The following is a 26127-nucleotide window of genomic DNA, read 5'->3' as shown; positions in this document are numbered from 1 at the left end:
GAGGGAAATGTAGGAATGACATATGAGGAAGGACACACAGTCTACAGGTGTTGTTTGCTTTTGAGCCCGCCCATTGACACCCCCATGGCCATGCTAATCCCTATTGCCATTTGCATCCATTCCTGCCTCTCTCCATCCAAAACACCCCCCCATGTGAACTCTTTGAGCTTGCTTTAATTAATCATTACCATCATGGTTTTTTCAAAGCAGTCTTCTGAGAATTAATTGCTTAATTGGAGTTGTACAAACGCTGCTGGTGTCATAAACACGTCTTACCAGGACTGCCTTCATCCACTCAATTTATAATCAGTCTGCATGACCTTCAAGGAAGTCCTGTTAAAAAGCCCAAACTAACCAGTGGGTGAACAAGCATCAGCTGTATGGAACTGAAGTTCCACAAGGAAACTCAGTCTCCATCGTCCCCGCCACCATTCTTCAGGCCATTCTTACAAGTTCTGCAGGGGGCGGGATGGGGCATTCGAAAACAATGGCAGTTGGCCTTCTCACCTACAGCTGTGAAATCCTTCCTATATATGCTCCTAAGAAAAAGGCATTAATCTGGTATAGTTTTAGGATTTTAAATACAAGAGGGCAGTTGAAAAATGGTAAACACATTTTTTGGGGCACAAGCAGTTTCAGTTAGGGATTTCTTTTAAATCCCAGAAGCACATATCTGATTACAAAATCCACATATCCTAACAAATGGGAAGAGTGATTTCAGTGCAAACTAGGTAAAGGACTTCTGTGAGGAGAGGTAGCTGTGGGGTTCATAGATTATAAAATGAAACTATGGGCCTAATTCTGATAGGACTCCATGGGCCTCATCACGAGTTGGGGTGTAGGCCTTAAATGCGGCGCTAACGGTACTACCGCCACATTTAAGGGCTAGACCTATTACGAGTTGGGCGCTAAAGGGGCTGTTTTACCTCTGGCTTTTTTTCTGGAGGTGAAAATACCATTTAGCGTCCTGACTTCAGCAGTATTACCGACAGCTGTATTAGCACGCTGGATTAGCTCCGAAAATGCCTCATTGGATCCAATGGACTCAAAGGGGAATGAGGATTTACCGTTAGCGCCCAACCCGTGATCTGGCGGTAATACTGCCAGACCGGTGGGCACTGGCGCTATTACAGTTGTCCGGTATTACAGCCGGGATAGCGCCCAACATGTGATGAGGCCCCATGAATGGGGATTTACACTGTCACTCCAGCACCCATAATCCACTGATCGGGTGCTGTAACGCCGGACCGGGTTCTGTAAACGGTAACAACATTTGACGGTATTCTGGCGGTTCTACCACCAAGATACCAGCAATGTTATAATGAGGCCCTTTCTTTCCTAGTGCAAACTAAATGAGCGATTTTCCAGGTTTTAGCTTTAAGGTTAGATAGCTTGATGAGTTCCACTTTATACATTTCCGAGCATATTATATACCCACTCCAAAGAGTAATAAGAATGGTTAAATGTGCCTGTTATTATTGAACAGTTTTTGGAAAGGTCTGTCTTGGGCCACCACTGCACAATTAAAGTGCACAATTTGTGAGGACTAATGTTCCTTTAGGGTATATGTGCATACCCTATGTTCCTCCCTGTGACCTCATTCTGCAGTAAACCCCAGATGTAGCAAAAGGGAGGCTGCTAAAACTATAGATTATCAGAGGACATATGTACTGACTTCTGCATAGCAAAACAAACAAAGCTAGGCAGCAGGGAAACTTTAACCCCCAAATGACCAATTATGAAAATCTATTGAACTTTCTTGTCAAATTTGAAGGGGTGCACCACAAAGTGTAGAGTCCCATTCTAACTGAATAGCTTGAATCTGAATCACCTTATTATCCCATTTTATAATCTTCAGACGTTGATTTCCAGAGTCTGGCAATTCATGATGCACGCACCCAGAATCCCTAGGCTTCCTGTGGGTCAGAGTCATGCCTCATTATTACCATGTGAGTAAGCTCAACAGACTGGTTGCTTGGGGGAACTGGTTTCTGGAAGTATTTCTAGTTTTTGGAGTACAGTAGTGTCTGTTTTAGCTGCAGTGGAGTTTCTTGGAAGGGCCAGGTGGACCCTTTCCATAAAGCCTGCCCTCATCCCCTTTACCATTCCGTGTACTGAACAACACAAGGCCTGTTGCTGGGGAAGTGCAGCACATAGAAACTATCTTTGTTGCAGATTCTAGTAAGGTGAAATGTGTGCCGGCTGCAGTTTGACATTTGCACCACGTTTTGGTTTTCTTTCAGTGGCTAATGTGTTATTTTTGCAAGGGCACTGGTAGAGAGTGCGATTTGTCTACTTAGGACAGGCAGACTGGATGCTTCACTTCAATATCTTCTTATATAGAATCAACTTGACTGTTTTATCTTTCTATGACCTATCATTTTGGACATGCCAAAATACTCAATTTGTATGCCACTGTGGTCTAGAGTTTCCCTAATCCTGAGAGCATATGCTATTATAGCACATGTTTATGTGTAGCACTTCATGCACAGTGTGTCCTAGTGTCTGCAGGAGGTACTGGTGAAAATCTGTTGGGTACCGAGTTGGAGTCTGGAGTCTTTTCTCTCTGACATTTGTGGCAAGAGGAGGCAGGACTTATAAGCAAACGCCAGCAAAGAGTGCACAGTGAGCACAGGTTGTTCTAGTGTTATTTATTTATTGTGCATTTGTAAGGCATTTATACATCAAGAAATGGTGTTTTAAAGAACCCACATGGCAACGGGTAGGGAACATGGGAACAAAGGCAACAGAATAAACAGATGATAGGGAAAAGGGGCAGTCCTACTAGACCATGTGAGCATTCAAGTACAGGGAGAGAGAGAGGGATGGGGGAATGGATAAGTGCTAGGAATTCCACAGAGGGAAGTGCAGAGGAGTTTGTTGTGTGCAACAGTAAGTGCCTGGCAGAGACTGATTGGTACAGAGTGATGACTTGTCATTAATAAGATGCGGGAAGCTGAAGGCATTTACACAGAAGGCCGGTACCCAGAAGGACACATAACTTCCCAGGCCACCAATCTCGACTGTGGGGTATTAGCACGGGAGGAAGAGGGGGAAGGAGGAGATGAAGAGGAAAATCTTGAGGAGCTTGTGGAATTTGAGGAGATCCGGCTCAAGACAGAGAGGAAGTGGAGGCTGTTGCAGAGGCGGGAGCCAGCCGAAGAGACAGATCTTCCACCAGCTCTAGTCAAGGAAAAGTGCTTGACACGCTGAGAGTTGGAGACGGAGGAAAGTATTTGGTGAGAGCAAGTTGTAGGTAGATTGGTCTTCGCCCCAGACACCTTATGGATGATGCAGAGGGATTTATATTTGATCCTCATAGCAACCGGGAGCCAATGGAGGGATTTTAGGGCTGGAGAGATCTGGTCCCTGGGCATGAGGCCAAAGATAAATCTTGCAACCCTATTCTGGACAAGCTGGGGGGGCAGAGAGAGAGAGAGAGGGTAGATTAAGGAAGATGCTGTTGCAGTTGTCAAGCCTGGAGTGTACTAGAGCTCCAGAGACATCGAGCTTCTGGGGAAAAGTGAGGGAAGGAAAGATACCTCTGAAGAGGTGGAGTTGAAAATGGACCAAGATGTTAGGGAGGAAAGAGAGAGAGGAGTCGAAGATGACTCCAAGGTTTCTGGCTTCAGATGCAGGAGAGGGAGGAGAGCCCATAGAGGGTGGCAAGAGTGAAGGGATGAAAGAGGGAGTGGGATTCCCATTCGGAAGGATCTCAGACTTGCTGGCAGTGAGGCAGAGATCATTGGATACATAGCAGGACTCGATAGCAGATAGGCAGTCGGGAATGGTGGAAGAAGGGGGAGCATCAGAGGGAAGTTTGAAGAAGAGGGGAGAAAGTGGAGTTGAGGTGTGCAAGCGGAGTGCAATAGACGTTGAAGAGCCACAGTGAGAGGTTAGAACCACCCCGGGGAACGCCACAGGAGGAGATAGAGGTAGGGGAGGAGAAATACCCAGGATGACTTGGGAGGGGTGGTCAGTGAGGAAGGTCAACCAGTCCAGTGCCCGCTATGAGATACCCAGGGTATCGTGGAGCCATTTTATGAGGATAGAAAGGTTGACCGTATCAAATGCAGAGGAAAGACCAAGTAGAATGAGGACAGCGTCTCCCGTGTTAAGAGATTCAAGTAGTTCTTCACTGGTGTGCAGAAGAGCAGTTTCCATGAATCTGAATGCTCAGAATCCAGATTGATGGTCACATAGGCAACCAACAAGCTCAGTATGTATCTTTTTCTATCCACTATTAGACAGGCGGCCCACCAGCACTGACTAGGGATAGTACCCCATAGAGGCAGGAACAGTTAGAACTTTCTCTGTCCCTTTTTGTGACCAACTATTCTGTTGCTTGATGACAGGCCCAGACACATCTTGTTGTTATCTGTAGAACACACAATAAGCTAGTAACAGCACTCTACAGCATAACAGGTGAGCATTGTCCTCATTCTCCCTCATTCCTTTGAGACATGTTGGATCATCTCCGAACATTATATATTTTTGTTGGAGCATTGATGCTAGGGTTTGTCTGCCCACCCCCCTTTTTTTTTTGTTACCAGTTAATGCTTGGGCATAACCCTTCTATTGTTACTAAGCAACTCAAACCCCTTATGTAATTCTTAGTGCACATGCTATCACCAGGCTTTCCCTGCCTGACAGTGCTACTGAGCTAGTATTGTCAGAGTAACTTACTGTAGGCATATATCCACTGCTGTTAATCTAACAGCAGTGGTTGACAGCCTGGCTGCATGTATTGACATTTACTGAGGCATAATCCCACTGCAGTGAATCAACTGTAGTGGTTTTCTCAGAGAGCCCATTTATATATTATCCATCCGTGCATGTAAACCAATGTACCTATCAGGGCATTAAAGCCTACTTCTTGACCAACCTCTGCCCAGTGTTCTTTTCAGGCCACTACACCATGCACCTCTCTTGCCAATCCAATCTCCCGGTTCAATTATTTCTGACAATGGTATGCTGAGAGCCCCTGACCACAGAACTGAGCTGGACTGTAGTCTCTAGGAAAGTCTGCTGGATTCCCCAAATGTAATGGAAGCACCAACACATGACTCTGATTCTTTAACATCCTCTTACACCTCTACACTGGTGACGGCTCAGCCGAGGCGGCTTTTAGCACTGTTAAAATATGTAGACACTGGTATAACTGCACCTATGGCTTCCCGCATAGACAACCTCCTTGTGGAAATAAATCAGGTTTTGTGCGCTTTAGTGACCCTGTGACCCTGTATTAAATCCTGAAATCTGAATCACAAGTTCATTCCTCACTGTTGGAATCTTTGCTATTTAAATTTCACCACGTTGCTGTACATTCGAAACTGAAGGATTTTCTAATTCAGCCTGCTCCTGTGCAGACTTCTATAGAGACTGCTTCTTTTGAGTGACACAGTGGCAGATTCCACTAACTTGCCTGTTCTGGAGCAGTGTCCAGCCCCTATCTTTTGTCAGCCATACAGAATAATGTTGCTCTCCAGTCTGTGGTGGTCAAAAAAGAGGGATTGGCATGCCCTCATTAGGACTTCAGCAAGAAATGCTGCTCAGCTAAGGTACTTCGCGTTGCAGTAATACCTTGAATATCGAGGAAGAGGTGCTTAATATTTCAGAAGACATAGTGGTGGCTGATATTACCCACCACCAACCAAGGGCAAAAAGATGCAGAAAATTGTGAGAGCGGATATAATTGAAGAAAAGGGTGCGGAAAAGAAATCCAAAATAAACCTCCACGTAAAGTAAAAAATCCATCCTCACACAAGTTTCTGCGTACGCTGGTTAAACAGCCTACCACCATGGCTGCGTTACGAAATGCCGCACAAATGAAATCCCTAAGGCCAAGGGCATCAGCGTCAGAAATCAGTACGTAGGGCATAGTAACCCTATCATTTGTAATGAGCCAGAGATCATTGTTCTCACGTCAAATGTGTCACAAGAGGTTCAAACGGATTCCTCTCTCTGGCAGCCGATGCCATCTTTGCCTTCCGTGAGGGCATTGATGCCTATAGTAAGGTAAGCGAAAGATGCTGTTTTAGCATGGCATGTGGATTGGGAACATGAGTCTTCTTCATCTGCTCTTGTTGGCATCCCTTGACGGGCCAAACCGGGTACTCCATCTTTTCACCTTGCTTCTTTAAGTTAGCGTTTTGACTCTAGCCAGCATTTGGGATTGACTGGTGGGATCCAGTACAACACGTGTCAAACTCAGCTTGTAGGCTCCCACATCGCAGATGTCGCTTGTCTGGAGCATCTTAGGGGACCTGGTGGATCTCAAGCTGTGTCCTGCTCACGTCTTCCCTCAGGTCAGCCAGCCAGTGTTCTGAGGGGCTGCAAGGGCCCAGAGCTGTCTGAAGAGAGAGTTACTATCTGACTGCCAAATTATAGGGGGCTTGTAGCCAATCTGAGTACTCCTGGTTCGAAATTAAAAGTTGGGCTAACAATAACTATGAGTTGAAAATTCTGGTCGCTAGTCTGCATCTGGACAATGAAGATGTTTTGTTAATTCATGCCAACATTCTTCATCTTCTGGAAGAGGTGCCCGAGTTGCGAGCACTCTCTTCTAAGGATATAGAGCGAGTGGATTTTAATGGCTTGCAACACACAGATCGCATCATACTATACTTATGATCTAAATTAGTCTTCAGCACAATTTTGGCTCAGGCTCAAACATTGAGACAATTGGGTTTTGATTTGTCACCTTACAGAAGTGCCTCTTCAACTGAGTCCTTGCAGACGCAAGATGGTCTGGGAAAGTGCTTTCCGCTCCTGAATGAAATCATATTATCCACTGGAGAAGGTTATATGTGATTTTACCGACCACAATTACAGAGTGGTACATTTCATTGCGGACAAAACACTAAATCTGTTTTTTATTTTTTTTATTTGGGGGTTAGCCCCATCAAGAGCTCCTTATTTTACCCTTATAGTGCCAACCTAACCCCATCCGACCCATTTTAACCCCTTTACCCCACTACCCTTTATTTATTTAATGAATATGTGCAGTGTTTTTCGGTATTATGGTCCACTCAGAAATGTACCACTCTGTAATGTTTTAGATATATTGACTGAATACCCTGGAGAAGAGGATAGGTTGGCAAGAGAGATGTCTTTTGGTAGACTAAGGCCTGAAAATAGGGGCCCTGCTCATGATTGGCCTGGATTGCCGGAGCCATGGGTTCAGTGAGGCTTGGCGGTTACTGATATTAATGTTCCGGGGTAGGAAGAGGGGGTTTGCTTCTCCATTCTGTCATGGAACACTAGAGGCCATCAAATCCTTTTTTCTAATCCAGTACTGGGAAAGTGGCTCAAACATCAATACCTGAAATTCTTGCAAGAAACCGGGCTAACAGAACTTCCAGCGTTTGATGGTTTCTCTTCATATCATCAACCGGCTCTTAAAGGGCCTCTTGAGTACCCGTAGCCTAGTCATCTTGGTAAAATCTGATCCAGTATTACATTTTGTGAAATCTATAGAGATCTGTAGAGGCTTCTTGACTATTCATGTAATGTTTTCTCAAGGGGGTTTATATTTACATTTTTTATGTGTGAATTTATAATGGGGGAAGACTGGGTTTGCTCTCACACTGCGCACACAATATCAAATAGAAAGCACAATTTGCTGATTATATTGAGTGAATTTATAATGGCACACTAGTGTTATCAATGTTGAGAAAGATTTAATTTCTTTGTCGACCCCGGTTAATGAATGGCATTTTGACCTTTCTGGATGCCAAGTCATAGTGCTGGGGAATTTTAACGCAAACTGTGTAGTAACTGGCCAGAGCAGCTCTGCAATATCCCCTTTTAAAGGTATTAGGCAAAAATAATTGGGGGAGATTGTGGTTGAACCCATTACATGGTTATGGTTTGCAGATGTTGAATGGGACTGTACTAGGAGACATTCCTCCCAAACCCACATGGAGAAATTCTAACACAAGTTCCACATTAGATTACATATTTGTGGGAAGCTTGCTACATTAAAAATGTTTGGATTTCTGTGTTTTTGACATTGATTTCAGTAATCATGCAATGCTAGGGGCATCTTTTTTAATAGAGTGACAATTAGCTTGTGTTCATGGTCCTAGAGATCTTTCGGTGAACAATGCGGCCAATAAGATCTCATGGTCCCCTCGGAACCTCACATTAGTTAATGAGTCACATCAGTCTATTATGACAGAGACCTCTTATGCCTGGAAATTAGAAACCTTTACAGCAGACCATTTTGGGACTTGTGTAGCTGACTCTCGACCCAGATTTAAACAGTGCAATGGCCGAAATGTCCACATTAATGATGAGCAGGTTGCAGATAGAAAGGCTGGTGTTGATAGCATAGATTAGGGCTATTAAAGTGAGCTGTGCAGCTGTCCCTTTCACAAGTGTTGCTGCTATCAAGAGGGCTAAACTCATCTACAGTTATTTCTTAAAGGGTCACAGAGGGACCCTGCTACAGCAGGATTCAGAGGCTATGTTGGCCCCCTTAACAAACAAGAATACACATGAGTTCAATTTAAAAATTGTCTGTTTGGGGCCTGCTTATTGTCCCGTGTATGCGCATCATGAGCTCTGGCCAAACATTAAGGAAAGTACCTTAAGAACATATGACAAGGTTAGCATCTACAGTTACACATTTGAAATTCTCATTATCACTGAACAAAAACAACCAATCCAGATATGCATCTAGCATGACTGACACAACTGGGCACTGTGGTTCTAGTTGATAAATCAGAAATAAATAGTCTCCTAAGATTGTAAGAAGTGGAGTTCCCCAGATAAACCCAGTTTTGAGCCTGACTTGAAATGGACGGAAGCCATGGTAAGAGTCTATTGGCAAGTACTTTGGCATAAATATTAATGTGGACATTAATTTGGGATATCCACTGTAGAAAGAACACTCCCCTGAATGCGTTTAAAAAGAACCTTAATTAGAGCCTCCCTGGTCATAGCTGGCAGAGTCCCTTTTCCCAGAGACTCAGCATACATGGCCATAAGCTGGGGGTCAAATAATTTTGCAGGTTTTATAAAACTCAACTGGGATTTCATCTGAGTCAGGGGCTTTTCCTACTGGAAGCTCGAGTCTAGCCCTTCTCTTCTCACATTACTCTTAGATATTGGCATATTAACCAGTATAGTCCAATCTTATCCAAAAAAGTCTGAATTGTCAAAGCCTGGTTTGATCAGTCATAGAGGTTCAAGTAGAAATCATAAAATACAATGTTTTTGTGTCCATATTTTATGCTGCATGACCCTTCTAGTAATCTCACAGGGTCAATAAAACAACCATTCCTAGTCTCAAGTGCTACCCAACTAATCTCCTGCTTGTCTTTCCCCTTCCTCATAAAGGCTAATGTAAACCCCCTAAGCAAAAATTTGACCTTTCCAGAATAATGTTCTTGGAAACAATCAATTTCGGCTTTGATCTGAGCAAGTAGGGCAATTTCCCTGGATACTTCATAAAGCCTCTGCAAACCCTTAATAACGGCTGTCAATCTTAGCTTAAGAGAATCTAACAGCCCGCATCCCCATTTCTCAAGAAATGCATAATAACTTCCAGCCACATCACAGGGTAAGTGAACATTATTTATTTGGTTCACAACATAAGGCCTGCAGGCTCACTCTCCTTGAGCAGCTGATAACTGACACCAATTCTAACAATAACATTCTTTGCATCACAGAGTTCATTGATGTCACAAGCTGCTGTGGGTTCCATTAGAATACAGTGAGTCCCATGTATGGTGTGAGGCTTTCAGCTATGTACATTGTATATCACAAACCATGTACACTATAAAGATTTAACTATGTACACTACGTAACAAACCTCCCTCCCTTCCAACCAAACAAAGGAGGAAATAGACCAGATGTACCTGAAAGATAATCAACATGTGAAACTCTATATTAATGAGATGAGTACAGCAAGAAGCTTGTTGGGTCCGCTATGTCTAATAAGCACATGGTGATCGTTTAACCACTCGCTCCTTATTCCACAATTCACCTCCCACACTGTTTTGGCACAATAATATTTGAGATCTGTTGTCCTGCTCCATCTGGGAAGTTTGATTTTGACTTCATCAACTCTCCTCACATTCACTGATTTAAATCCATGCTTCACATCATACCATCTCTATGATTCTTCACCTTTCATCCTCAACCTCAACATGTGTTTACACCCTCTGTCCCCACAAGTCATCCCCACCCTCTATGGTCCCCCCTGTGTTGTTCCCTGTGCCCCCCCTTCCCGCACACAGGAGTCTGTCCTGCTACATTCTGGTTTCATCATCACTGTCTTGTGGCCAATGGACTTCATTGATTCAAGGTGCATTTCCCTTTCCCAACTCTCATGCTGGACTTCCTTTGCATCTTGTACTCATGGTGACCCTGAATCATGCTATTCCCATCTTCATCTTGTATCCTGGCTTGCAACATTATGTGTTACTACTGACTTCTGCAGTTGTATTCACTCTCCCCTCTTGCTTCTCCACTCTTTTTGACTGCTTACTCTCTGTTTTCTCCTCCCCTCTCCCTTTTCCTATCTCGTCCCCTCCTCCCCTTACTTTCTTCTACGCACTTATTATCAGAATTGTCCCTGGACTTAGTATGATAGCAACCTCGTCTGTCGCTCCTCTATCCCCTTACTGCCCCCCCCTCCAGCACTATCTGAAATGTTGTCAGACCTAGTACGATAGTCGCTTGTTTTGTTCCTCCCTTCCCTTTCTGCACCCCTCTCGCTCACCTTTTGTTTTTCTATGGCTCTACCAGAAATGTCGTCAGGCCTAGTACGGTAGTCACCTGTCTGTTTCCATTTCCTTCCCACGCTCCCCCTCCCTTCCTTATCTATGTTTTAGCTCTTGCACTATCTGAAATGTCGTCAGGCCGAGTACGATAGTTAATTTCACATCCTTACTGTTCATGGCCTGTAAGAATGTAATTGTATTTTCCCTTGTTCCCCCCTTGCCTTGAAGCGCTTTGAAACACATCGTCTATAGGTGCTATATAAATAAACCATCATATCATATCATATCCTTTCATGAATCTACTTGATATCCATTTCCACCATCTAGAGTGTCCCATCCAACCTGGTACCAACACTGTGTTAGGTTTGCAAGCTCGAATTAACTCAAACAAAGTCACCCCACTCACAGGATGAGGGGTACTCCTGTAATGAAACCATCTCCACAGTAATTTGTTCTACCAATCTCTACCCACCTGTACCGACAAGTGAATCCCATCCATGATTGTTCTGTTATAGTGGTCAACACATCCATTATTCTGAGGGTGATGCAGTGCCATCCTCTTATGCTTAATACCATTCTCCTCCACCCAACCTTGAAACTTATTGGAAATAAACTGCAGACCATTGTCACTGATCAACAATGCGGGCCAACCTTCCCTCCAGAAATAACCTTGAGTAACCTCATCACATTCTTCGATGTGATATCTTTAATTACTGCCACTTATGGCCACTTGGTAAGCAAGTCCATCACCACAACCAGATAGGAGTCTTTTGCCCCTCAAAACTTCAATGGCCCCAACAAATCTATGGCAATAGAATCTGACGGTACCCTTGGTGTCTGAAGTAACACCATAAGGGGAATTATCGTCTACAATAACTTTCACTGTTTTTACACTGCTCGCACTCCTTATTACTCATCTCAATAAACTTGTCCATAGCCGGCCACAAAAACGTTATCCTTCTGAGGGCTTTAGTTCTACGAATCCCGATATGCACTTTATGTCCTAAATCCACCACCGTTTCTCGCACACCCATTGGAACCAAAAACCCCTGACCTCTACACACCAAACCATCAACCACACCCAATTCATCTTTGACTTTCTTATACTCCTTGAGCTGCTCACTCCAACTCTGATCAACACTTTTGTTCCACCGCCCTTCTATCATCCTCTTCACCTCCTGGTTCAAGCCATTATCCTGACAAGCCTCTCTCCATTCCTTCTCCCGTAGAGACTCCTCCACCATAACCATGTCCTTAACACCGTCATCTGTCTGGGTATCAAGCTCATCATCCTTCACAAGTGGACACCTGGATAATGCATCAGCCACTACAGTATCCTTCCTATGCACATGCTCCACCACAAATTCGAAACCTTGCAACCTGGTAATCCATTTAGAAATCCTTCTAGGAACTCCATTCAACCATTTTCATAAAAAATCGACACCAAAGGTTTGTGGTCAGTGCACACAGTAAACTCCCTGCCATACACATACACTCTAAATTTGGTTATGGCCCACAAAACCGCCAGAGCTTCTTGCTCTATAACCAGAATAGTGCCTTTCCACTTCTTTAACTGCCCTCCAAGCATATGCTATGGTGTGTAGTCCAGCACTATCCTTCTGCATGAGCACACCACCCAGACCAAATTCTGAGACGTCAGTGTACACAATCGTGCACGCATTTTCTCTGAAACCTTGTAACACCGGTGACTTAGTGATGTCCTTTTTCATTCTCACAAATTCTTCTTCACACTTCTCATTCCACTCAAATCTCATTCCCTTTATCGTGAGCCTCCTCCTATTTACCATTTTGCCGGCCAGTCCAAATTTCAAATAATTCTCAATCATGCAGAGAAAGGATGAAACCTCTGCCTTGTTTTCTGGTAATTACATCTCCGTAATGGCCTTGACTGTACTCAATTTGGGGCAAACTCCCTCTCCTGAAATCCTATAGCCTGAGTGATCTATTTGTGCCCTACCAAACTTACATTTTTCCAAAGTCATGGTCAAACCAGCATTTTCCAATTTCTCCAAAGTTGCTTTAATCTGACATCATGCTCTTCCCTGTCTTTCCCCCCATAAAGAAATGTCATCTAGGTAGATTGTTACACCACTCACACCAGCAAATATATTGTATATAACACTTTGAAAGACAATGACAGATGATATCAAACCACATGGCATCATGACACATTTTAAAAGACCAACATGCATGATAAAGATAAGGACATCATGAGAATCAGCATTCATTTGAATCTGGTGATAAACAGATTTGAGGTCCAATGAATACACCTTACAGCCATTCAAATCTGTAATCATTTCATCAATTTTAGGTAAAGGAAACCTTTCTGTAACAATCTTTGTGCTCACTTGTCTAAGATCTATGCATAGTCTTATAGAACCACTGGGTTTCTTCAGAATCACGATCAGGCTCACCCATTCCGAAGCTTCTGACTGCTCAATGATGCCCTCTTTGAGCATCCTTTCAATTTCCACTACGTCATCCTTTTCACATGCCAGAGGAACTGGCCTGAGCTTGGCAGCAAATGGAACCAAAGATTTTTTAAGCATGATCGTACAAATCAAACCTTTCAAACACCCAACACCACTCCTGAACACAGTGGGAGCCCATTTGGCCACCTCATTCTCATGACTCATTTTGGATTAATTCTCTGTTCCTTCATTGGGTTCTGTCACTACCACATTACATCCATTATGCACTTGTTCCCTTCCCATTGGGGTCCTGTTTCATTTCAAGAGCAGCTTGGCAGCTCCGAGACAATATTTTACCCCTTACACTTGTCACATATATCTTGCTGACAGTGTCCCTAACTTTGAAAGTGAATTTAGCATCTAAATCCCCAATTATCGTTATTGGATTCTCACCATATGTGTTCACCCTCGCTTTCACTTCCTTTAACACACACTTGCCCAAGCTCTCCTCCCATGACTTCCTACTAATCAAGGTGTAATCCACACCGCTGTCAACTAGCATTTCAATTGCGACACCATTGTTATCAATCAAGGTTCTGGATTTCTTAATCTCACAAATGGCATACACAACCTGTATTACATCCAGTCCCTCATACACATCAACACCCTCTTCAATAGTTTCTACATTGCCACCCCAAAACCTACAGCACTTAGATAAATGTTATTTTCTACCACAGTATCTACAGTCAACAAATATCTCTGTGCACTCTCTGTCTCTCGCCAAATTATCACTGTTGCCACATCTGTAACAGCCCCGTAAAGTATCTGGAGCCTCCACGACAACCAGCTGAATCTCTGTGGTTAATTTGGAATCCTCTCCCTCTTCCTCTGAATTTCCTGTCAGCATATGTATCTCTTCCTCTGTCTTCTCCAGTCACTCTCCTTTTCCTTGGCATAGTTTTCTCCTTTGCCATAAACTGTATTGGGTAGCTTATCCTTCCTCGCCATGCTGGTTTCAGTCTGTTCAAGGTCCTTTCTCAAATTGTCTGTAAATGCTTTACTCTCTTTAGCCAACTCTTTAATATATGTCGGTGTCTGTTCTACATTCTTGGCTATCTCCACTGCCCTGTTTAGGTCTGGATCCTTTTTCTTTCATAGCTCTTCACGTATTTTATCCTCAGCCAATTTTATCATTCATTGGTCTCTCAATTGTTCCTCTTGACAACACAGTATGAACTGACATTTGAGAGCCAAGCTTCTCAAATGCTGTAAGAAACTTCTCAGTGGTTTCTCCTTTTCACTGCTCTCCAGTAGCAAAACAGTATCTCGCAAGGATCTTGTTCTCCTTGATTTCATAATGCTTATCCAGTTTCAATAAACTTAGTTCAAATGAGCTCAAATCCAAACCTTCTTCAACCGTTGGTTCAGGGAATCTCTTCAACACCTCTTGATCCCCCCGATCCAGACAATGATATAGGAGAGCATCTTTCCTCTCCATGGAATAATTTGGTCCATGGCTATGGAAATGGCTCGTAAAATAAAATTGTTCCCACATCGAGGAAGGCAGTGTTAGGAAAGATTTCGTAATTGTGGGTAATTTTCCTTCCATGTGGCAACCCCTAAACTTTTTGCTGTTGTTTTCACCAGGATCTAGACTTTGCCAGAGAAGTGCAGCCTTCTGCCGCACTCCTCTGGGTTTTCACTCCATTCTTACGGGGAAACTGACATGTCCTTAAGACAGTCAGTACCGGGAAACGTCGTTTTCCGTAGTTTCTTTATCATGTTGCAGCTTTTGCGCAACATGGCACAAAAGGGCACTGTAAGCTAAGTCACTGCTCTCTTGGGTCTCTAGTCTTCTACAGGCCCTAGATACTCTCTTTGGATTGATAATGAACGGTGCAAGTGAATCACGGACGGGAATGGTGGCAGCAATCGTTTCTTGTGTTTTTGAGCTCCTTTTGGCGTTTAAGCGTGTTTAAGCGCTTAGCCCAAAATGGTGGCCTGGCTCCCAAAATGGCCAGACCACGAGGCTCTTTGTCCTGTCCGCTGACCGTCTTGCCCTCTTCACCTTCCCCCAGGTCGAGCCGACCCGGGGCCTTCCTTATTTGGGCATGTACTTTCCCGCGAAACACAGATGCTTTCGCGGGCTTCTACAGGCCTTGTGTGTGCCTCCAGGATGTGGGCTGGGATGTCTTGTCCCAATACACATCCTGGGCGCCAGAGAGTCTAGGGTGGTGTGAATGCCTGGGTCCTCCGTGGTCCGTGATAGGTCCACGTATGGTGTGAGTGTTTTATGAGCAGATCTCCCATTGGGTCCCCTCCGTTTTAGCGCGAAGGGAACCGTGGATAAGAGGGGGCTGGAAACACCACTACCAGGTCGATCTCCGGAGTTCTCACGAACAAAGGAATACAGGAGCCAAGTATCCTGTAACCACGAGGCTGAACCGAGGAATCGCTGGTGACCCGCTGAAGGATTGCTCCTCTGCACTGCTGTCACTTTGTGAAATCATTTCTACCTCGGATCGAACGAGAAGGCCTGTACTGGCACTTCGACCCTTGGAATAGTGGGAACAACTATTCTCGGCATCTTCACCATCTCCTGCACGTAAGCCTTCGTAAGTGTCTCTGGGCCATCCAGCAGACTGACCAGCCTACCCAGGAGTCTTGCTCTGTAACCGCTGTCAGGTTGTGTTGTATTACGAGTCCTTGTCACTCTCACACGATTCGTACACTTGGCATTCCCAGGTCTGAAGTGAGTAGTGTACATTTGGCTGAAATACACACGGCCGCTCCGTTGCCCTGCTGTGGTAACAAACTGTGCGGGTTCACTGCGTTTGGGACATCCTCAACTCAACTTCTGCTGCTGTGGAATCTACACGACGCCGAGACGTCCCCTGCTCGTATCTGAACCTGCCAGCACTGAAACTGGCGCGCAGAAGCCTGGGTCTGCCTGCATCGGGGACCGGTGAGTAGCATCGCTAGGAACTGGTCGCCCTCCTGCAGTAGCCCATCGATTTTCCCCGCTGTGTCTAACAGCACGCCTTTCCGTACTCGCGCTCTGCTTCTGCCCTGAGTGGAGGATGCGCTTGAGTCGCGGAGCTCTGTTCATCGTCATTTGTTCACCGAACTGAACTGCCCGATTCCCTCGAGGAGACTCCCCTTTTGCCCGTTGGCACCAGCGTGTGCAGGTACTTTTGAGCACAAGGCTCCACTCTTCGTAGGGCTTGGACTTCCTTTTAGTTAGGTGCCTCTGAAGGCGGACTGGGTCTAATTATTATTCGCACTGCCTGTTTTCCTCCCCATCTAGGTGGTCTACACATTTCGTGCGTCAAACTCATTAGACTTGTTTGTATTTATATATATATATTGTATTAGATTTGTATATGTTGGTTTACTTGAGTTTTACTGTGATTTCTCGCTACGGTCAATGTTACAAAGGCCTTGTAATAAATGTGTCTATATTTTTAATATAACACCTGCTTGGAGTAATTTGTAAGTGTCCTTGCTTTGTGTGCTCATTGCGGGGTTTCAGTCACCCTCGTCCCTCTTGAGGCCTAGTCTTCACCGCCGCGATCGCTAGCCTGATTGGTCTGGCTTGTCCAGAGGTTACCCTGTTCCAAGAAACTAGGCTGGCCTTCTGAACCTCTGCCCCTCCAGGACAGAGTTCAGAAATCCATCTCAACAGGCAGTAAGGTCCTTTAATCTGCAGCACTCATGTGCTTGTGCACTAATGACAGAATCCTCAGACTCACTGTGAGTCCCTGTTAACCTAACCATGCTGGGTTCGCGCAAAGAAAAGGGGTACCTATTTTACGGGCCAGCTGACAAAATTCCAACCAAGTTCCTGAGCTGCGCTCCCTGTCTGTTGCTGTGCTCCGCGCACTATAATTCCCCCATATAAACCAGGAGCAAAGCAATGTTTCCAGCACAGATCCCGACTCGCCTTGACTTCACTTGCCTTGTGCAAGAAAGTGCTGGCACCGGGGTGAAGCCAGTCCACTCCTGTGCCAAGACACTGCGTCTCACCTTAGTGTTGAGCAATGCTCTGCAGTGTGCAGTCCAAACGCTCCCTCTTGACAACACTTCGGGATTGTTTCTTCATTTTCATCGAGACTCAGACAGTCATGTTGTGGGTCCAGCACATCACTGTCTTTCTTCTCTGCAGCCTAGGCAGCAGCTCAACTCGTCGCCAATATAATAACTTCCAGACACATCACAGGGTAAACATGTTTTATTTGGTTCACAACATAAAGGCTGCATCCTCACTCTCCTTAAACAGCTTTCAACTGACACCAGTTCTAACAATAACATTCTTTCCCATGATAGAGCCCCATGTATGCCGTGAGGCTTTCAACTATGTACCTTGTATATCACAAACTATGTGCACTATAAAGATTAACCTTCGTACACTACATAACAAAATGAAGATCCCATGTACCTGTCGGGGAGAAGCTGGATCCCCCCCCACCCCCAGGGCAGTGGGGGGCCAGCAGCCATACCCTCACCAGCTATGGGAGGCCCCAACACCTCCCATATGGCCCCCAGAAATGCAACAGAGTGCCAAGCAGGCAGCAGCATGTTTTCAAACTGCATTTATTTCTGGCACAGAAAGGAAAAAAAACACACAAAGCATCGTGCACACCGCGAATTCAGGCGCCGTCCCCCCGGAGCTGTCTTGCAAGTAAGTTTTATAATCACACTGCAGGCTGACCTCACAGAATTGGATCAGCTCCCAGAAACCTATCTCCTCCTGTTATTGGCTGCAGAGTGGTGGGTTACATATGTAGCCCTTATAGAGAGCCTGATAATTGGATATTAACCTCCTGCGTCAGTGGGTTGATTTAGCTGTGCCAGCCCCCATTACCTAATTCTAATCTTGTTGCAATGTGACTTTGTTCCCATAACTTTTAGCTGAACAAGCAGTTCGCACCTGGGCTCTGGCTTGTTACAAGTTATGTTTCAATGTTGTGCGTGTCCTTGAGAAAATGTCTTTCTTTCCCAGAAAGAAAAAAAAAGCACACTGGGTTGCCGTGATTTACTCGCATTTGTGGATAAAAAAAATGTCTGTCTGCAGAAAGCAATTTTATCTTGAACTTGCGGCCTTGGCAGGTCGGACTTGTTTTGCGAGGAATGTTGATAAGGCTCCCGCAGCCAGTGTTCAGTGTTCAGTGAGTGAAATGAACTTAGCTGTAATTTTCCTGAAACATAGCTTTACACTGTGCATTTAGACCATGTTAATTCATATAGGCATTTGCAAGCCTTTAAACAGGGATTTTTGTGTTTGTAGATTCTGATATTGCAGCATTGATTCTAATGTAGCATAGAAGTTGCACTGTTGGTGAAGTGGGTGTGTTTCAGCATATTTGTCACCCATGGGTGCGCTGGGGCGCTTGGGGTGCGGGGGCATGGATTTGGTCTCCATTTTCCCTCTTCATACCCTTCAAAAGTCTCCCAAACCACTGCCAGAGATACAACAGAGCCAATGCTTTCCTAAAAAAAAACTTGATATGCTTCTGGAATGCAATATCTGATAGAAACTCAGGTTTAAACCACCAACCCCTATCCAGACCATATGGGATTTAAAACAGGCACGGGACAGGAGACAGGAGACTGATCCGACAACCTGCGTGGAAGAACGTTGGAGCCAGAAGATGAGGGTAGCATCTGTTTTGCGATGCCCCCCCATGAACATTTGAGAAGAATATGCACACTTGAGTCATCGATGTGTTTTTCTCCACACATCTCGAAATGTATATGTGTCTGCTGTCTGACCAATAGCATCCAAGGATCTTGAAGTTGTTGTTGAATTTATCCAGCCCTTGATCTCTAACCATATTGAAATCTCTACCAAAATAAACATCAAATCAGCACAAGGGCAAACCTAGATGTAAGACTATGAAAACATTCTTGGGAATCTATATTTGGGTCATAGAAGTTAACAAAAGTTTCCAAATAGTCAATTGAATTCCTCTGTAATATTGTAAGTCTCCCTTTAAGGTTGCACTGTACATCCTGCAATCAAAATCATGACCTCTCTTGCAACAAAAGAGAAGGAGGAGAAGTATTAGTTTACCCCCCATTTTAAACCCATAGTGTGTCCAACATTACCTACGAGATGTGTGTCCTGCAGCATAGCCAGTTTGATTGTATATCGCTCTTGATGCAATACGATTTTACAAACTTAAATGAGGTGATTGAATCCTCTCACATTCCAGGGAAAAACTTTCATTTCCGTTTCCATCCCTCTCATCCTTTTATCACCCACCAGTGTTGTTCTGGGTCCTATAAAACTGGATATATTGTCAACATTGTAGTACTTTTATTATTATTATTATTATTATTATTATTATTATTATTATTATTATTATTATTATTATTATTAGGGTATCTATTGATCGCGGACCAAGCTTCAGGAAGCAATGGACAACTTTACAATCATAGGGGCAAGAACAGTGAGTGAAGCAGGGAAAAGGGGAGCAGGAGTTAACAGAGGAGAGCAGGAGTGGGCAATTGGCAGCCATGGAGGTACATGCAACCAGGGGAGGAGACAGTAGGGAGAAGATCACCAAGTCTCAGGAAGGCTGGGAGTGCATGGTGTGTTTACTTAGGTGTTAGGGAGGAGCTATTCCTTGAAGAGGAAGGTTGTGTGCTCTTTCCTGCACCATAGAAGCAATGGGGCAAGCCTGAGGTTGATGGGGAGGAGGTTCCAGAATCTTGGAGCATATACAAAGAAGGCCTGTCTTCTGGTTCTTTCCTTCCTGCATCGTCAGAGTTGAAGTCTGTATGTGTCCTTACTTCTTGTGGATCGCAGTCCTCCAGAGATGCTGAGTTTCTCATTGAGGTGACTTGAGGAATTCAGGGTGACAGCCTTGTAGATGATGCAACAGGATTTGAAGATGATACGGCTTGCAGCAGGAGCTATTACAGCTCAATGAGGGTTGGGGTGAGGTGGTTGAATTTGCTGAGTCCTTTGATTAGTTTAGCTGCAGCATGCAGGACACATCTCAGGGGTGCTAGTGTAGTTCCTTTAAGGCCTTCCAAATGGGCATAGCCACCAACTAGGTGAGATAGGAGCAACACCTGGACATCGGATCTAAAGTTGTTTTCTAAGATGAAGGACTTGATTTTCTGCAGGAGAGAAAGTTGGTACCAAGCTGTTTGTGTCTTCCTTGCTATGTGCTGTTTGAATGTGCGGTGTCTGTCGATGTTGAACAAAAGAGGCTTGGCAGAGGTGGCCAGGTATGGTGTGAATCTCCTGAAGTTCGTAGCAGAGAGCCAGGTCTGGATGTCAGGGTGCTCTGTATTGTTGGTCAACAGTAGGAATTCAGTCTTGAAGGGGTTGAACTTCAGGTAAACACTGACATCCAGGACGGAATCAATGTGAGGCAGGCCTTGAGCCTGTGGATGTCTTCAATGGAGGTTATCTTGAGGTAGATCTGCGGTCATCTGTGTTTTGGTGGATGTGGATGTTGAATAGAGAGATGGGGGTGATCTTGCTATGCGGCTATGTAGATTGTGGGTGATTGTGATTGTCTAGATCTTGTGGGACAATACAATTTATAACAGACCTATGAATGGCTTTAGGCCCATAAATTCCTCTTTCCTTAGCTGTAATCAAAATAAGTATCCCCCAAAAAGACTTGTGAAACATGACCCATTTTAAACCCAGCATATGCGTTAGTCAAAAATTGAAATCCTAACCAATAAAGAACAGTTACCACAGGTGGAACACATTCAGGGGCTGGCATGACGCAAGTACTGGTGACCCGCGAGGGTATGCAAAAGTGCAAATTTGATGTTAACACTGCAGACCAAATGCAACCCAGTGCAGAGTGAAGGTGTATAAGCTTGATTTAAATATATTAATGAACATACTATCTAGGGATATCTACCATTGTATTCTTCAGAAAACCACCATAAGTATGTATTGTATTCGGCGTTTGTCATCCTCTTCACTTCCATTGGTCACCACGGGCCTTCCCCTCCGAGGGGCGACCCTGCCCAGCTTTTTTAGGAAGGCTTGAGCCAGAGGTGGGGAGGCGAAGAAGTGAGTCTTGTCATAATGACGTATGTAGTTGTTGGTTCACCCCGCAAAGGATTTGTGGGCAGACTGGTCTGTGTTTGTAAAATCTGGAAAGATTGATATGGTTGCATCCTGATACCTCAGTGTTCCTTCTTCACATGCTTCATGTAGGATCCTGTCTCTGCCACCTAGAGATGATGGTCAGTGGGACTGGGACTGGTCTAGATTATAATGCCCTGTGAGCTCTCTGGACTACGAACACCAGAAAAAAAGCTTCCCTGACAAAAATGTCTCTGTGCGTATTTTCTACATGTAATTCCACATTCTGCATCATGGTAGACTCAGTGATGCCGAGGATTCTGAGGTTTTTCCTTCTAGAAAGCCCCTTCAACTCTTCAGCTTAAACTGACATTACCTTTAAAAGAGATCTACTTTCAGCTACGTTCCTGGTTACCGCTGCATTAGTGTCCTCGATCGTCTCCAAAGATCAGCGGTGCTGTCGATAGGATAATATAGATGAGGAATTGAAGGAATCCATTAGAAGCAACCCTTCAACATCCCTTGCTGTTGACGTTCTAACACCAGAGGCTTGGGGAACAAACTACACAACGCTCAACAGGGCTGGCACCAGCATAATACAGCTACAGCTAGAAGGAAAACTCTATGGGAAACATAATCCTAGCGAGACTACACTTACTAGGAGGAGCCCAGATGCAAATCCCATAATACGAACATGGACATTGAATACCTCTGGCTGCCATAATTATTCTGCAGTGCGCCCACACTAAGCAAAGGGCAGGGTTTATGCCACTTCAATGGGGAAGAGAGGGCTAGATCAGACACAGCAAATACAGCCATGGCAGGAGGAGGGGGAGCATAAAAGGAGGAACAGTAGGGAGGAAGATGCACGTTGTTCGGGTGACTTTAAAGGAGGAGGAGATGGCAGACCAAGAGACCAGAAGGAGGGTGTGGAGGTGATTTCTGGATATGGTGAGGCATTGGATAGTCAGTGTAAATGGTGCTGCATGGTGTGTGTGTGTTAAAGAGTAGCATGTGTAGTTAGACGAGGTAGTGTAATGAATGAATGTGAAGTGGTAAGGACTGAGTGAAAGGAGGGTGTCTCAGTAGGGGGGCGTGGAGTTCTAGTAGCAGTGTGGAAGAGGGAGTACTAGAGTTGTTGCTCGGATAGTAGCATGGAGGAGGGAGTAGTAGTAAGGAGGAGTAATATCAGAGGGTGGAGGCAATGCCTAAAAAGTTCAAGAGACATTGAAGGGAGAGAAGTGAATAGGGCAGAAAGGAGAGGTGAAAAGTCCTGGAGAGAAAGGGAACCGAGAGGTAAGGAAGAGGGAGAGGAAAGAGTGAGCAAGAGGGAGAGGAAAGAGTGAGCAAGTGGGAGAGGAAAGAGTGAGCAAGGGGGAGCGGAAAGAGTGAGCAAGTAGGAGAGGAAAGAGTGAGCATGTTAGAAGAAAGAGCGAGTCAAGCAGGGTGTCTGCAAGGCACAATCCCATACTCCTTTAGAACACTAACAACTTGGAAGAGTAGGGAACAAAAGAATGTCCCTAAGGGGGTTTAGATAGATAAGGCCATACGCCTTTGGTTTGAAATCAAAGTTTATGTAGTCTGTTAGTGTGAGTTTGAAACAATCACTTTTTACTAATGAGGCTTAAGGACATCTGGGTTAGAGAGGAGGTGCTTTTATGTGAAAAAGAGGGGTCAGCCATAAGGCCATTGAAATAAAAATAAAAACCCTTGGACCATCTCTAAGGCTTTGAGTAATTATTGTGCGATCTGTGACACTAAGACCATGCTCCCAATGCATTAAAGAAGACAATTCAAGTCACAATCACCGACCCTCATTCTAAGGCTAGTAACACGTTCCCATTTCTGTAGCCACGTCGATTTTCCAGTTACGTGGTCTACACAACCCAGAACCATTCCTGTAGATCTTATTTCCTATATGGCAAGGCCATCCTTTGATGTCAGCCTCTAACTTGGAAATCTGAAAGCATAGTTGTATGTTTGCTGTCCCGTCTAGCCCCTCTAAAATCCCTTCCGGTCAAATGTATGATAAGGGAGCAGGAGTATGCCTCCCTTCTGTCTTTGAAATGATATTGACGTAAACATTTCTCATTTATCCATAATGCTCCCTGCAAATGAAAAAGCAAACATGCATTTCTTTGTATTAAAACATGTACTGGAAATGTGGATTGCGAATAACCCGTGAGAATGATTACTAGGAATTTGAGCACCGCCTGGTATAGATTAACGTATTTATTCCGTCACCCAGTGCACAGGTGTAGTGGGGAGGGGCAGAGGTTCATCAACAGCAAGCAGAAAGCAAGACGGAGTGGGAGGGGGACTCACTCAGAGATGAACTATCAGATGGAGGGAGCGAGTTTGATAATTTTGCAAGTAGAGCTGACAGGGAGACCTTTCCATCAGAGGACCGGGCAGGTGGTTGATCATGCAGGGAGATAAAAGTGGCAGCAAATGAGTACAAGTGTTTCCCCATTGGAAGATGCTGATGAGGACAGAGCTACCCAGAGGATCCAGTGTATGGAACCAGAATGGGATGGACCTTCCACTTGGATTCTCCTATAGTAAGGCAGCAGGAAGGATGGAGTGGGCATGGGAATCTCTTTAGCAAGGACGTTGCTATGGGAGCAAGCCAGGCGGGGCGTTACCCTCTTTGATATCCTTCCTAATAAACCACCCCTTCTACCTGAGGCGTGGTGTTAGAGCTGTGGAAAGCCATTTACTCAGGAAGTATCACTCACAGCAGCAGCGAATATCCCATACGTTAACAGCGCCAAATAATAGCACCACTCACTAGAATGGGGATTAAATAGGCTCTTACAATTGGCAAGTAGAAGAGGTGCACGTTTACATTATCTGCCACAGCACATTCCACCATCTTTAGCTGGTATACTTTGCATCTGACACGACATTGGCAGAAATGACAGACTTCGATTAATTCAAATACAGTGTGACCCCAGTGCAACTGCCACCAGAAGCCATGGGTGGGCCATTTTACAGCGCCGGGTCATAGTTTTGGGGAAAATGGACATTAGAGTGTTTATCGTCCGTGTGGAGGAGTTTATAATACTGCGAGCTATCATCCATACGAGCACAAGTATTGTATGGTGACTACGGTCAAACATATCTTAACTACGCAACATCTAATTTAGAACTGTTCAATTTATACTGAAATGTTACACAGATGTGGAAAACATGACCAGAATATAACACACAGAGTTTTATCACTGAAGCAGAACTACTTACCATATCACAAATACTGGCCAAATTAACGATGTCTTCTTTTATTTCTTTTTCAGTTGCCAAACAGTCCAATTTAGCAAGTGCTACTTCTTTGTCTGTTAAAGTACGAGCCAGTCGTTCCTTTAGCTGTATTTCGCGATGTTTTGATTTTTTCATGTCCTGTTTTAAGGGTTAAGAAAACACACTGAAATACATTTATGGTAACACCATTAATAACTTACTTGAGAAAATCACGCGATAACGGCTGGAATTATGCATACATATCTGTTACATCAACATACAGCATACTTTTATTTGACACAGTGCTGACTCAATGCTATTGATCATCTCTTGAGCGAATGTTCTCTGAGCCTATTATCTCACAAACATACCCTCATATCAAGGACAACTTTCATCCTAAACCGTATTTTTGTTTCCTTTTTGGATCATGTGTTCTACATGCAGCTTAGGCCAGGCCTGGTGGCAGAGTCTGTACCCTCCTCCTCCCCCATGAATTACTGGGAGCAAACTGTTGATTGAATAAAAAGACCAATAAGTCTTTGAAAAACAGTACAATTATTAATATACTTGGAGCGACTTTTAAACATGCCAATCTAATTTCTTAACAGAGCCATTTCATTGCTCCTATTTTGGCTCCAAACTTTTCAAGATCAGCAACAGATTATACTTGAAATACATTAGCATTTAATAAAACCTTTGTTGTTACTTTAGAGCGCATGCACAAACAAGATCAATCCCCTCCTCCCTTATTTCACTGCCACATTTCCCCAATCACATCGCTCCAAACCTTGACCCCAGCCAACCCCATACAGAATGAATGTATAATTACATTTGAAGAGGAGTAAATATAAACATCCATAACATTTCGTGGCAATCATATATATCATCGTAGTGTGAACAGACAGCAAATAAATAGTCACAAATGGTAGAGTCTGGAGACAGATGGTCCACCCTGGAAAAGAGTTCCTTGAACACCAGTCACCAAATCACCAGATTATGACTAGGTACAGACTCAGAAGATCAGAGGCCCTGTACCCCACCCAATCCTCCAGGTAGCTAGAAGCACCTGCATAGATACCCCGTATCTCTAGGCCTGTCACTTTGTAGTAACAACTCACAGTATGTATTCTCCATAGAATTACAGAAGGGCATATCCAACCACATCTCCACAGTGGGAACTGGGCCATGCATCCAGAACATGGCTATCTGATGCCTAGCCAGGAGGAATCCCAGACACACCAAATGACGGGAGGACTCAGGCCGCTTACCTGCATATCCCAGCACTCCAATAATGTGGTCCATCGCTATGAGCTTCCCTTTCATTTTAGTATGTCTGGAATCCCTGTCCAGAAGGGGAAAAGTGCCAGACACTACTATGACAAATGCTGAAACGATGCTTGTGAAGCTTTGTAACCAGCACAGCTACATGTAGCCACAGGGACATTTTTATGTAGTGTCTGTGGAGTATTATATATTTTGTGAGGAAACATAAAATGCATGAGATTATCAGGGTAATTCATAGAATTTCGCAGAAAAGTGTCGCAAGCGGCTGGCGCAGAGTGTCCGCGTGCGATTGTCTGTGCCAGGCACGTGCTTAAAACCGATTTCCGCGCACAGCGTATTCATGGATTTTAGGCTCCCAAACCAGCCGTGGCGCAGA

At 44.4% G+C, this 26127-nt stretch overlaps 1 protein-coding gene across 2 annotated transcripts in view; it reads right to left on the bottom strand.

The window, feature by feature from the left end:
• The window catches only part of LOC138511073 (coiled-coil domain-containing protein 158-like), a 1302957-nt gene that overhangs the window by 433341 nt on the left and 843489 nt on the right, over positions 1-26127 (bottom strand). For both annotated transcript variants that reach the window (XM_069626572.1, XM_069626573.1), the window contains exon 7: positions 24471-24626. In XM_069626572.1, coding sequence (XP_069482673.1) covers positions 24471-24626 — 156 coding nt within the window. The remainder of the gene's footprint in view (positions 1-24470; positions 24627-26127) is intronic.

Source organism: Ambystoma mexicanum, chromosome 6p (assembly GCF_040938575.1).
Source record: "Ambystoma mexicanum isolate Mex_15411 chromosome 6p, UKY_AmexF1_1, whole genome shotgun sequence".
NCBI lineage: Eukaryota > Metazoa > Chordata > Amphibia > Caudata > Ambystomatidae > Ambystoma > Ambystoma mexicanum.
The sequence above is the reverse complement of the archived record's forward strand: the minus strand, read 5'-3'. Positions and strand labels throughout refer to the sequence as shown.